This window comes from Dermacentor variabilis, chromosome 1 (assembly GCF_050947875.1).
Source record: "Dermacentor variabilis isolate Ectoservices chromosome 1, ASM5094787v1, whole genome shotgun sequence".
Classification (NCBI taxonomy): domain Eukaryota; kingdom Metazoa; phylum Arthropoda; class Arachnida; order Ixodida; family Ixodidae; genus Dermacentor; species Dermacentor variabilis.
The window spans coordinates 187707748-187722309 of record NC_134568.1 but is presented as its reverse complement, the minus strand read 5'-3'; the positions used below and the strand labels follow the sequence as shown (position 1 = coordinate 187722309).

Genomic DNA, 14562 nt, shown 5'->3' with positions numbered 1-14562 from the left:
ACGATGGCGGCAACGACGATGTTGAGTTTGCCAACCGCGAGAACGACGTGTGCACCTTCTCGCGCTTTGGAAATATTAGCTGGTACGTATGTTTTTTCATGTAGTTGCACATTGCAATGGCAGGAGAAAAAACGCGTTAAAGTGTCACTGGGAACTTGCTGCTAGAAGAATGCCGAAGCACTCACTTCTCATTATATTGTAAACATGGGTGCAATTCTGCGATGTCAAGTACCTTGCCGCTGGTTTTCTAAAGTTCGGTGGTTTTTTGCACGTTGATGCACGATCGCGAACCTAAGTACCGCGTTTGAAAGCGCGCACATATACAGAGCTGCGAGGTACAGTTATGGAAGTTGCTTATCATACACACCCAGTTCGAGATGGTCAGGGGGATTATATGTGCAATATTCAGACTATGGTTCGACGACTTTGTGATTGTGGCTCGATCAAGAATCGGTATGCGTGCTGCATGCTAGTGTTGAAATACAGATATTAGGCAGTTTTAGCACTGCCGTGTGGTAAACACGGTAACTTTACGGTAACTGCAACCGTACGTCAAATGTCGCTAGGCAAGCCTAGCAATGCTAGTAACAACGCGTTTCCTTATTGGTCATAAGGCTATCCGGCTACGCTAAAACTGTGTTACCAGATGTTCATGGATGCAAATGTTCGCGTTTCTCGAGTACATCAATGTGGGCACCGGAACACCGGAATTGGCATACCGATTGCCCGCATCGTTGTCAAGCTCCGATGATAATCACGAAATTCCCTCTCCTCACCGCACGGACCTACTGCGCTGCAAGCTCCTTGTCCTTCGGGTACATGTGAAACACCACATCATCTCGCCCGCCTGTGTTCGCACAGCTGAATTCTGCACAGAACGAGGCCATGTAGGCTGCCCTTGGCTGTAGGCACTCCCGCAGCACAGAAAGAAGCACAGTTCACGAAAATCGCAAAAGAAAGCAAACGTCAGCGGCAGCAGATCTCTCGTAGCGTTGTTTAGTAAAGCGCAGGACGGAAAGAAACACGCCAGCCCATGCCAGCACGCTCGGTGCGCCGGCACGCTCTCTGGGAATGATGTCACTCTCGCCGGTTCTCTCCTCTGGCTGCCTCCTCACCTGGCAGTCTGGGAAGCGACGGGGGCGTGTCCGCAGGGGGATTTCGAAAGCAATTTCCGCCCCTTATATTAACAAAACGAAGAAAAAAATTTCAGAACCGTAAATTAATAGGTCTGTTCTTCCCAACCCCAGCAATTCATGGAATTCGAAAACCGTTGCAGCTTCCCTTTAATAGTAGAACTGTGTATGGGCACTGGCACTGAGAAATTGGTTATAATAGTGGCGACCTATAAGGTCCCAATGCAAAAAAATGCCCCTTTGTGAAACACCAACTAGCTATTTTACCACGAAGCACTCCCTGGCCTTAACCTATATACAAAGCACTGGGAGAACCAGAGAGGGTACAGTACATTGGCTTACACTGATCGGGATGAGGTGCCATCATCCAGCTAGCGCCAAGGGACAAAAGGATGCCCAGCCATCTATAGAGTGAAAATAATAAAATATGAGAGCATCAAGTCAGTTGAAAGCCATATTTGCAATTATAAATGAGGTGACCCACAGTCATTCATTAATAAATGCCAAGCAGTCCTGATTGCACTCCCAGGTGAAGCAGCTACTAGGCTAAAAGTTTTGCTGCTTATTTAGAACAAAGCACCAGTGAAATATTTACATCAGCAGCCAATTGAATTTGGAATTGAATAGACGAAGTAAACATTGTAGTTATATTTTTTTATTGCTGTAAAGTGGGAATGCTAAAAGCTGTATATGTCACAGACACACGACCGGGCGCACACAATGCTGTAACCCATGCAAAACAAAAGGACACAAAATAGGGTGAGTTCAGTCTGGTTCAGGATTACAGCCAGCGCGTCCTCTTCGGATACACTCCCTTTGGTTTATTCGGGGTATGTTAACAACGAAGACTAAGAAGCAGAACCCCCTTATAAAAGTAAAGATGACGAAAACTCACAGGGAAGAGTCCATCCATCAAGAATTGTCGCGAATAATACCTAAAAATATTCACATTGTTGACAAAAAACTAAGCGCAAAGTATTTCACTTACCTGTAAAGTGTTATCCGAATGTGCGACGTACAAAGACGCACAGAGAACAACGAAGGCGGCGAACGCAGATCCCGCCATTGTGGTAGTAAGCCGTCGGCGAGAACATGCAATCCAGCCAATGTCACAAAGCACTGATGCAAAACACACGGCAAACAGCATCAGCACATCTAAATGACTGCAGTTGATATCCAGTATATATGTACAGAATGGCTTAGAATGACGCGCAACTGGCATAACAAACCCACGACCGAGACATTGTGGGTGGCAGTGGCAGTGTCCGAAGTGATCACAGCGCGGCGGTTCTGTGACACCGCTGTGGTCACTTCGACACCGGCATTTCACTCCTGCTTCTGTCAGCGCCTACTGCGCGAGCATAGAAGAATGGTTTCCAGGTGTCGTGTGCGCACCTCCTATGGAAAACAATAACACGCCCTTTATTGTTGAAGTTCTGGTGTGAAATTATTGAACATTAAAGCCAACCTATTATGCTGCTTCCAACGAGTTCGATTTGTCTGTGGCGTCTTTTATTCGTTAATGCTGACGGTAACCGCAGTTTTAACATGCCATTTAGCATTTTATGCATTTTTAGGCAAAAAGATCTAAAAAAGTTGAGTTAGATGTTCTGAATGTGTTACCAAAATAGACTATGGTGATACTAGTAGTGGGTTTTACCGCAGACAGAATATATGCTAGCATATTCCAAGTTCTGAGGTTATGTTTAGAAGAAATTATACTTTCAGTCTTATCGTAGACCAAGATGTCTATAGCCATTTGTAGTCGTTTGAAGAGGTTTTTAAGAGGTTCCATGTTTCGTGGGTAGAGTCAATGTATCAGAATTTCTGAACTTTTGGATGCAAGAACTCTTAGCTGTCTGATTTTCCGGACATTTTGCCCTGACTGCAGGTCCGAATCGGCATCAATCAAAGCCACCACTGCAACATTTTGATTACCTCCCCTCCTCGAACCAGCGCTCTCGCATGCAGATCCGCTGACAGCAGTAGCCACCACTGCGGCAACACTACTAAGCCTAGCTGCTTCGACGTTCGCTATGAAGCTTCTTGCCGTTGGGTGCCGCGTTTTTTATTGAAACAATTCGCTGCTGGTCAGCAATGGCACGGACTCCGCCTTTGTTGTCCTCGCGATTGGCTTAGAAGCTTGGAAAGCACGGTGCGTTGCATAATGCCGGTTCCCGAAAGTCAGCTTCGCCTCTGTATAGAAATGTTACTTGGTGAAGCATGCGTAAAAGTATTGCATTAAAGCATAACAAGCGTGGGAAGGGGCTATTACCACGGGACACACTATGTATTCCTTAATTATACATGCGCGCACCCGGTATTTCCTGTCAGAGTACGAGCACCAATATGCTTAATACTTGTACCGACAGGCCGGCAGAGCGTTTTCTAATCTGCCTGTGGCGGATTGAGCCCTTAAGGGCTGTAAATGACATGCATTTATTTTTTCCAATTGGCCGATATTTCGGACATTTTCGCGGCCCCTTGGGAGTTTGAAAAATCGGATGTGGACTGTGCAACTGACCAAGAAGATGCTTCAAATGGTCCGTGGGGCGAAGCAGTGATGGAAGGAGAACAACAGAAAGGACCTACGCATCGGGGAATGAACGGGAAAGGAAGCGTGCTGCTGTTCAGAGCTCAAAAAAACAAAGTGTTGTCTGATGCTGAGAGATGCAGGTGTTCCTCATCCAAGCCAAAATAAACTCTTAAAAGCAGTGAAACGCAACACTGAGGCGTCGTGTGCGGGCTGAGAGTATGTCAGGACAGTTAAGGTTAACTTACGAGCTGTTGAGAGAGAATCTCAATTGTGACAAAGTTCGGGCCTCATACCACTGAGCTTGCTATCAGTTGATAGAAATAGCTCATATTCGAAAATATTTGCTTCTGTATGCATCTCCTTTTTCTTTGTATTTGAGAATGTCCGAGTTGATTTGCAAATTTTTTCGAAGACATTTTATTTGCTGTGCATGTTACTAACCCCTCCCTTCTATTCCTTTTTTGAATAACATAAACACTACTCCTTAGTATTCAAATTGGATTAAGTTTTTTTTTTCCCATATGCTTACTAGAGAGTGAAAGCATCGGGCGATATGGTTTCAGCCCGTCTTGACATAAAACATAGTTCTGCATCACTCAGGGAATTTTGCAAAGGCACTCAGGGAAAACGTGGAAAACTCAGGGAATTTGGAAATGTAAGCTTGGTAGACACCTTGCATCAGGTACTTTGTTGATGAAGCCATCTTTGCGGAAACTGTTTCACAGGCACGCGGCTGTCACCTTTGCCTAGGGCCCATATTGTATGACGTTTTGGTTTTCGAAGAATTCGGTTTGGTGGTGGCGTCACGTTTGGGTGGTCCGCTGACGTAATGAAAACCGGAGGAAAGATAGAAACCAGTCGGCACGCAGTTTTTTTTTTTTTTTTTTTTGTACGATTACGTTACAAAGCAAGGGAAAATAGTGAATTTTGAACGTTTCTTGGGGGAGATAAAATAATTTCTTCATGTTATTGGTGAGGTTTATGGTTTTCATTATGAAATGTGTGTGTGACATACATAGCACAAACAAGAAGAAAGGGGCTTAACCGAGGGGCCCGATTTTTATTAGTCATATCATAAGAAGCCAACAAACACTGACACCTAAACATTAATTTCCATTAATTTATCATTTCTTTGTTTTATTGATTAAGCACAAGTAATTTCCCCTATGTTATCCTTGGTGTCTGTGTTTGTTGGCTTCGTATGATATGACTAAAAATTGGGCTTCTCGTTTATTACATAATGAGGATCTCGAACCCGGCACCATCGATGCCTTCAGGTAGCATATGTGGGTTTATTGGCCGGTTGCCTTCACCGAAAAAAGATCACGTTCTCGGGATGCCTGCAGCCAAAAGGACATTCCACGTCCACCGCCAAGGTCTGTGAGTGGTGGCGCTGGCTAACACTCCCAGGGTTCTACTAGGACATATACATACCCAAGAAAGTGGATGGGAAAACAGCGCCGCGGTAGCTCAACTGGTAGAGCATCGCACACGAAATGCGAAGGTTGTGGGTTCGGTTCCCACCTGGTCAAGTTGTTTTTTCATCCACTTCAATTTCCATTATCGTTTCTTTGTTTAATTTATTATGCACAAGTAATTTCCCCTATGTTGTCCTTGGTGTCAGTGTTTGTTGGCTTCTTATGATATACATAGCACAGGTAATTTCCACTATGTTGTCCTTAGTGTCAGCATTTGTTGGCTTTTTATAATATGACTAATAAAAATCGGGCCCCTCGGTTAACCCACTTTCTTCTTGTTTATACTGACGGTGAGATAGTGTATTTTGTTTACTGCAGTTGACCTACTTATGCCGCTAGGTGGGACGTTGTACACTGGCTTGCCGCTTTCGAGGAACCGTTGCTTGACCACTGCCTTTTCATATGTCATCTTCGGAAATTTCACCCTCCCATTTTTTTTGCTAAAGGTGTTATGGCTTCAGCAAAACAAAGCAAAAAAATATGTGTCTAACTGACACCTTGCACAGGGCAAAGATTTGCTTGTTGGCCACGCACTGTTGAAAACTTCCACTTGCAAAAAATTGCAATGTGCACAGCACTTTGGCCATAGTATTAAAGGGACCCTGAAATGATTTTGACGATTTTCTTCAAACGTACCGAGTCGTTAGAGTAGGTCCTTCTGACGATTAATTGACACATCTTAGCGCTGTGTGTAAAGCGTGTAATTTATTATAAGGTTTTAAAAATGCACATCGCTGCCGATCGCAGCACACTGCTTGGTGGAATTTTAAGCCGCCCCTACCCATATGACGGAAATTGCCCATACGACGTCAGTGGGGCGAGCTATCCGATTGGCTGACCAGGGTGCGTGATCGATAATTTTTTCCAATTTTATGGTAAACAAATTATGTTTGTAATAGTTGGAATTTTAGTTCATTCGTTTTTATAAAAAGAAAGTAACATAAAGAGAATGCACAAGAACAATTTTTCAGTACACTTAAGCACTTCCGGCACACAGCAAGTGTCGTCTGCTTGTGTTACAACGTGCTCCGTCTTTGACGAGAGCTCGCAGTCTGTGTCGGTCCGTCAAACGTTCAAACTCACCCATCCACTATGCGAATGAATTGTGCATTTTCCATGCCTTAGCGTTGTGCCTGCAGCACATGGGCACATACCCCCCCAAAAAAACACGGATTTTTTTATGTTCCGATTACAAAGGAAATGTGCCGGTCGCTGCCATCATTTACTGCATAGAAGTACTGTAATGCACACTTTCTTGTTTTTGCCGCCAGTGTATGAGTAGCCTTTCATGGCATACGTTTTGTCCGGCAGCATCCTATAACACAGTTTCATCTGTATTATATATGTCCTGTTACAGTGACTAGAATATGGAAGTGTGATGAGCGTGCCTGCTCCATTGTGGCACTTTGTGAGGAACAGGCCAAATGGCGCTGTAACCCGTTTACATGTTATGCGCTTGGAGAAGAAGCGTTACCTAGGCCGTGCGTAGTCTTTCTTTTTTTTTTTTAGCGTTTGTTTAGCTATACATCCTAAAATACAGTCAAAACCCACGATAACAAAACCCTGCAACAACAAAATATTTTCAGTATCCTAGCTAACGCCCATAGTTATTCAATGCATTTCATACCTTGACAACAAAATGTCGCTGTACTGCAATCCCACTTGAACGAAATTTTCCATAATGTAACCCCGCATATTACCTACTCCCGCAAGGCTAGCAGGCTCCAAAATCTGCTTAAGTGCGATTGGTTTGCACTAAACTTGCGTAAAATACCACCACATTACACTTGCAATATTAAGACAAGCTAATGTAATAGGTAATGCTGAAAACATCTAAGGTGTCAATATTATTGAGAACAGGACTTGAGAAATTGACGTTACTGCAGCACACAATTTTAGACTTCACCGGGACATTCAAGTACTAGCCTGATGATGTAACATCTCCTCAATATAATTCTTTCGGTAGTACTTAACTACCTCTAATAAAAGATCATTGTATTGTTTTATAAGACGGAAGAAAATGTTACTTTTTTACTTCTATTCTATTCTATTCTTAGAAAGAATAACTGTTTGGCGTTACTCTTGCCAATGACGTGGGCGCTAGAAAGGGTTCATCCTTGCTTGACTCCATGCTGGTTTTGTTATCTCATGAAACTGGCACAAATGTCAAGCATAGCAGAGAACAAAGCCCATCGCGATGAGTGTCGAAGATTGTGTTTATGATTCGGTGCACTTTCCCATCCTCTTTCACACTGTCCGCTCTATCATGGCCTGGCTTCTTGCCGTTGTTTTGCGTTTTCTGCAAGAAACCGTAGTGCTGGCTGCTGCTGTGCTGTTTTTCTTGCCAAGGGTAGTAAATGGCGGTGATATTGTTCGCAACATCGCAACTCCCTGTTCAGGGGCATGTGATTTGAACTGCACTAGAGGTACACGTACCCTTTAGCCACAATTTTCTCAAGTATTTTCTTGGCCCCCCCTCCCAAAAAAATTTATATATATATATATATATTAGAACCCCGCTGTTACGTTCCTCACTGCTGCGTTTTCCTGGCTGCTACGTCGTTTTCATCCGGTTCCGGCATAGCTTCCATAGGACCAATGTATAAGGAACCCCGCTGTTACGTAGTAGCTCTGAAAACGTTCCCGCATGATGCGTCGCAACCCGAACCCGCCTGGGCTAAAGTAGGCAACGCGCTCCAACCGCCATTTTGGCTTTCGACGAGTTTTGAACGGGCTTGGCTATGGAACTGACTGCAAGAAGCCGCACGCCAGTTCGAGAGGCTGCCACTAGGTGGCCATTTGTGAAAAATGCTCTCACTATCATCACTGTGATTACGGTCACCGCATGGTTTGTTGGACGGGTTGACTCACAGAGAAAGGAAACTCAGGAGAAGCCCTGACATCACTCTTTGTGAAGCTATAGCTAAAGGGAAGCCGGAAGTTGGCGTTGCTCATGGCGTTGCTCCACCTGTCGGGCCAGCTCTCCTCTCTTGTTTACATTTCTCGCGAAACCACGCCTCGCTGCGCGCAACCGGGCTGCTCGTACGCGCGCGCTCTGCAGCAATTCTAAACAATCGTTAGCACGTTAGCATGATTACGCCAAAGAGGGCAAAATTTCCTGCGGATATTCCTTCGTCTGTTGCCATTGCTGTGGCGCGGTGACGACAAGGAGCGCGAGCCACATGATGCCTGGGAGTTGTCAAATCCTAGCTTTGGAGAAGCCGTCGCGGCTCTGGTCCTCCTCCGCAGGTTCGTCGCACCTCTCAGCGACGCTGACAGCAGTGCGGCCTTCCAGGCTATTGAGAAACGTGTGGTGATTTCTAGCGAGCAAAAGAAACGGCAAGCCACCATTCTGGACTTTTTTTTAGGTCCTAAACGCACTCTGTGGAAATAAATTGTCTATAGTTGAAGCTGCACTTTTTTCATTCATTTTCGGAGCTTTCCTCACTGTTGCGTTTTTACAGCTGTTACGTTTTTTTTCCTCGGTCCGGTGAAAAATGTATGAACGGGGTTCCACTGTATATATATATATAAAGCACTGTGAGGTTTCTGGAACTATATTTAACCAGTCCACATTGACTTAATATTTGCCTTTAGTGTCCCTTTAAATATGGTTTCTGGAAAAGTTTCCTGGCGCTGTTTCTTAATTAAGAAATATGTACCAACTAGCCCAACGGCAATCTCTCCTATTCTTTTGTCTTGCATCAGTGGAAGAAGGGCACAATGCATGAGTTGCAAGCCTGCGCCATTTTCTGCTGCGTTGAGAAGAAAAACAGATACAGGCCCAAGCTACCACTTGTATATTCATGGTGGATTTCGAACACTTTGCCCAGTTTGCAGTTAAGAGCCCATTGCTCATAAAATTTGATAGTTATATTAGAAAATGTATGCATTTGGGTTGTGACCATGTGAAACTAAAAAAAAAGCAACTAAATTTTATTTTAGCAACAGTGCCTTCAGATAGTCTCAGTTGATCTGACAGTCCAGGAAGTTCTCCACAAAGCTAATGACATGTCTTTGACATGGCTTTTAGTTTAGTTTTCATAGAAGAACAGGTTTACAAAATTGTAGACGACATGCTTACATACTCTATTTGTCTTAATGTGAGAGTTAACAAATTGGTATGGGAGTGCAAGTTAGGGAAATAATTTTTTTTCAGTATATGTTTAATTCACTTGATCAAACTTATGAGAACATGCTTTGAGCACTGAACAAATTCAATTACACATTGCAACATGTGCACTAAAGTGACTAATTAATGGTTAATAATTGAAGCTACATAATTAGTACACGGGTGCCTGTCGCACATAATTTGATATCTGCTACTATAAGTATAGTTAGGCCTTGTTATTATGACCCTCATTAATACGGATGATTGGAAATAATAAATTTTTTGCAGCAACCAAACTTTTCCAGTTCATTGGCACCTCATTAGTATGGAAAACTGGCTGGCTGGACAATGGAGTGTGGAAAAGCACAAAGACTGTATAGGACCATGTGTTTCAATTTGTTAGTGCAGACATGGTTGGTACAGTTGTACCTTACTATATCGAACCCGTTTACATAGAATTATTCTATATATTGAACAATTTCTGAACACGGTATTGTTACGAGTATATATAGCAAAAATTGCGCTTACATCGAACAAAAATAGCAGTGACTCCCGATATATCGAACTTCAAGCGGCAGAAAAGTGCCCTAGAAGTTGGCTTTCCCTTGAGCTGGCGGGGAAAACTAGCGGCGCGGTTCCATCCAACCGCTCTCCCTACCGTGACCGCGCTGCCTCGGGCGAGCCGTCGACACCCCTCTGCAAAAAATTGTCCTGGCCCGCCCACAGCGCTTGCTCAGATAGCGAATCAGAGGTTCTTGTGCCTTCGCAGTGCAAGATGGCACAAGTGCAGGTTGTTTCGCAGCTTTTCTGGTGCATTGTGTTTGCGCCTTGTGGGCCTTCTCCCGCAGTGTTGCTGTGATGAAGCGGCAGAATTTACCTTTCGTCATGAAGCTCGAAATCATATATCGGGTCGAACACGGTGAGAAGTCATATGTCCCCACAGTGTGCTAGATTCCAAGGAGCACTCTGAGCACAATCTTGAAGAATGAGGGGGAGATTAGGGCTAAAATGGCCAAACTCGTGACCCAGTGCCCGTGGCGCCCAACGCGTACGCACGGCCGTGTACAAGTGGTTCATCCGAAATTGCTTCAGACGTACCGGCTTCCGCATGCTCAGTCATGACTGTAAATTCTGATGAATGCGATGAAGCCATTGCCGGTTTTGCTGAAGTTTGGAGCGAGCTGTTAGAATTTTAGGAAGCTGTTGATGAATCAATGGTCGACGAGTTTGTGAGTGCCGGTGATGGTGTCGCGACCATGGAAGGGCCCGAAAACAACGACTACATTGTCGACATCTTACCGAGCACAAGTGAAAGTGGGCATAACGAGGCAAGCAACGACGGTCCTTTGCCCACATCCTCCGAGGTGATTGGTGCATTCATACCAATCAACCTTCCGCTTCTGCGCGAATGCGGAAGGTTGCAGCCTCAGCTGCTCCTACTCCTTAGACAATGTGGAGAAGTGCATGCGTTGCAGGCAGCAAAATTGCCCAAGCAGAAGAAAATACAGGACTATTTCATGGGAAACTAAGCTAGTTTCATCAATAAAGTGATTTTATAAATGTTATGTGCATTTATGACATACAATTCTTTAGCAGGCTTATATCGAATTATGCCCTATATGAACTGATAGGTGTTTTTTTGTGAGTTAGATGTAGCCAGGTTTGACTGTATGGGCAGTTTCTGGAAGTCCCATGCGCACTGGCAGTAAAACGCATGCAGTGTGCCATTGACAACAGTATGCATTGCTGACGGCATGATGTCTCACACAGGTGGCTCTGCCACAATCACAGCCATGTCAGAGCTCTGATACATTCATGCTCTCTGAAATGTGCATGCTTTCTGGGATGAAAACTGTGCATTCCATGTATATCAGCTGTTATACTCACATCTAGTGTGCAAAAGTAAGTGAGAACAGTTTTTTCTCCTACATTCTAACTTTGTCAGCAAGCTGTCCGTACTGCACTCCTCTGCTGTTGTATTGACTTTCTCAGAGTCATAGGCTTGTCAAGAATTCTTTTGACATAAAGGTTGCTGTCACAGATCTCATGACCTGCAAGGCATTTGAAGCTGTACTGGGATTTTTTTTAAATAGTGGCAGCCAGAATCATGTACTCTAAATTCTTAGATTTTGTGAGATTTTTATTCTGGTGAGTAGTGCAACGTGAAAAAACTAACTTTGATTGCAGCAGAAACAAGCTTTAGTTACAGCCTTCTTTAAATCAATAAATGTTCATTATTTTCCATCGGAATTAGTTATTATGGATGACCCAATTTATGGACAATATTGCTTGAGAACCAAAGGTTCCAATTAACAAGGCACTGTTGTAATGCATTGCCGTAAGAAAGCGTTATCTCCTCTCTACTTTCTTCAATAAAATGGGGCTCTTCCTCCGGAAATAATATGGTATGATAGGGCTTTGCAGCTTACACCATGTATCAGATGTACAAGATTAACTAAAGCAAGTGTTCGGATGCCATCGCAAAAGCTTAGTACTAAGGCTGCTGCATTCAGCTGCTCTGCACAAGGTTGCACGTTCTGAGCTGCAGCAGCCACATTCTGATAGGGGTGAAATGGAAGAATGTGTGTGTGCCCTGTGCCTTGGGTTCATGGTAAATAACCTAAGGTAATTGAAATTAACCCAAAGCCCACCACCACAATGTCTCACTTAGCCTAGGTGTTGTTTAGGAGCAGTATACCCCAAAATTTCGTGTTTAGCTATTCATACAATTGCAGTTGCATTACACCTAACTGTAAACACTATTATTTCGAACTATGAGGTATCTTTACCTGTTGGTTTTCGAGTGTTATCTTGAAGACGCATTATATAATGGAAAGTTTTGTTTCAAAGTGAAGCATCTGTTGTTAGTTTTTACTCATTCATTGCCTGTATACACATATTTGCAGATTGCAGTGGCATGATCGAGATGTTATCGGATTCAGCAAATGTGCTTTATCTGCCATCCAACTTGAATGACTACCTTCTGCAACGTGTCAACTGTCGCTGGGTGATCCGTGGCCCAGATAACAACTTTCTTGGCTTAGATGTGCTTGGTTTTTCTCTCGCTGGCGCCCAGGACCTCTTAGTTGTCACAGATGGTGGCAGGAGGGACTCACCTGTTGTCCTGCAAGCTTCACAGGGCGATGCACAGCATGTTACTGGTAAGTGCTTTGCTAAGTAGAGCAGTGTTGTGCTCCCACCCGTTTTCTTATTTTTTGCTTCTTTTCTCCCTCTACTGTTGTAAATATGACCTTGCAGACATGTGAGATTTTCAATTCTGAAACTAAGTACACATTCAAAGCAAACTTGATAACACATGTGGAGGTGGTAGCTGGATTTTGAACAAGTTGTAAACTTTAATTTTCCATATGCTGTAAAGGCAGCCCTACCGATACATATATTGGGGAACTTATGACTTGGGGGTTGAATGCGCTGAGGCAATTGTGCCATCCTCTGCTAACTCCCTGGGCTCCACCACCCTGCTCAAAAGCACAAATTTTGAGGACCGTCGCTGAATTTAGTGAGATGTACACTTTCAGTGGCAACCACATAGCCATAGCTACTGTGTGGAGGCTAGCATTTATTGTGCAAAATTTAGTCCATCTCAGCTGTCAAGTCTCAATTCCGTGAAGAAATCCCTTACCCTCATTTGCATATTCCACAGAATCTGTTTGCAAACTACAATTTTTATATATAATAAGGGCTCGCAGCAACAATGTGCTTGTGACACGTTTGCAGTGCAACAGCAGTGGAACATTCCCGTGCATTGATTGACATAATCTTTACTGCAGTGTGCATCCCTCGATTATGTTTCGACACCAGGGAGCAGACGAGCCCCTAATTGTCCATCATCACATGTAATATGCAAGTTTGAAGCACACGGGCCTTAGTAAAAGTGCATTACTTCCTCGACAAATCTGTGGTTTGCGACAGAAGTCGTGACATAGTTTGTAGGGATTCAGGTGCGCCCTAGTGACTTTGCGCAGGCATTTCTCATTTTCTGCCATCCCTACAAGTCTCCCTTTCGAACCGTGACGGCTGCCAGGAGTGGCTTTTTCTATAAACTGGTTTGTGGCAGTAGCGCTTGTCACTGCCGCCTGGAGCGCTAGTGGCTGTGCGACCAGTGTGATCCACAAAGCGAGCGTGAGGGAGACTTTTCTGGGCCATCACTGGGTACGTACACATTTTTCCTTCGTCCACTCGGCCCTTTATTTGGCCATTATTTGGACTTGAACTCATCTGCGGTACCTTGGGCCTCTGACAATGTTGGCCCAGCGTGGTATGACCACGTGCCAGCGCTAGGCACCACTCTTCTGTTTTTCGTTTGGAAACTGAGCAACACAAGGTGCACATTCACTGTAGGTGCAAGGCACTGCAGATGAGCCCAAGTCCGAACAGTGCCCAAACAAAGGAGCCGGCTGACTAGTGGAAAAACGTATATGTACTCGGCATTGTCCCAGAGAGTTCTCCCTCGCACTTGCTCTGCCAGTCATGCTGCCGCTAGCACCGTGGCCGGCAGGGCTAAGTGCCACTGCTGCTAACCAGTTCATGGAAAAAGGCACCCCATACAGCCATCAGAGATAGAGAGGAAGACGTGTAGGGAGGACAGAATAGAGAAAATCCCCACGCAAAACTTCAGGGCGTACCTGAATCCCCACATGTTTTACAGTCACCCAGCCAATGTGTCACCATGCGCTGCTCACGATGTGGGGGTGGGGGGGACGAAGTACTTCACCTTCCACCCAAGTGATTCTCACTCAGGGATAGAAGTGCTGCACCAATTGCTACTTTTTGTGCCAACCTGCCTCAAAGCTCTAATTTTCAATGAAGTTGCCAAATTTAACAATGTGTGACTTCACTGGCAACCACATAGCTATAGACAACCATTGGCTAACGCGTAGCCCTGCAATCCAAGCCTAAGCAATCCATTTCAGTGTCGGTGTCTTTGGAGTGTGGGTGTGTTTGGTGGCATAATTCTAACTAGGCCACAAGAAAATGAGAACCGTTTTTTTTTTCTATGCAATTCATTAGGAATGTTTTATAAAAGTGTTACGCATTTGCGTATACACAGACCAGCTAGAGATGGTTTGAGCTGGCACTCATTTCATGTGGCAGTCAGGAAGGAAAGCTGTGCTGAATGAATAAGCCGTACAGTCTGCTTGCCATATAGCTCATCAGCTTCATAATTCATTTTAGCACTCAGTTTTGCACTCTATTGGTACATCTGCATTCAGTAATGGGTGAATGCCCTGCATGTGACGTTCCAAGTCTATTTCGCATGTGCACTACGTCCAGTTACCGGGT

At 44.4% G+C, this 14562-nt stretch overlaps 1 protein-coding gene across 1 annotated transcript in view; it reads left to right on the top strand.

Annotated features, from left to right (window-relative positions):
- The window catches only part of LOC142589817 (uncharacterized), a 228045-nt gene that overhangs the window by 98322 nt on the left and 115161 nt on the right, over positions 1–14562 (top strand). The window contains exon 8 of the mRNA XM_075701397.1: positions 12165–12419. Within this exon, the coding sequence (XP_075557512.1) occupies positions 12165–12419 (255 nt within the window). The remainder of the gene's footprint in view (positions 1–12164; positions 12420–14562) is intronic.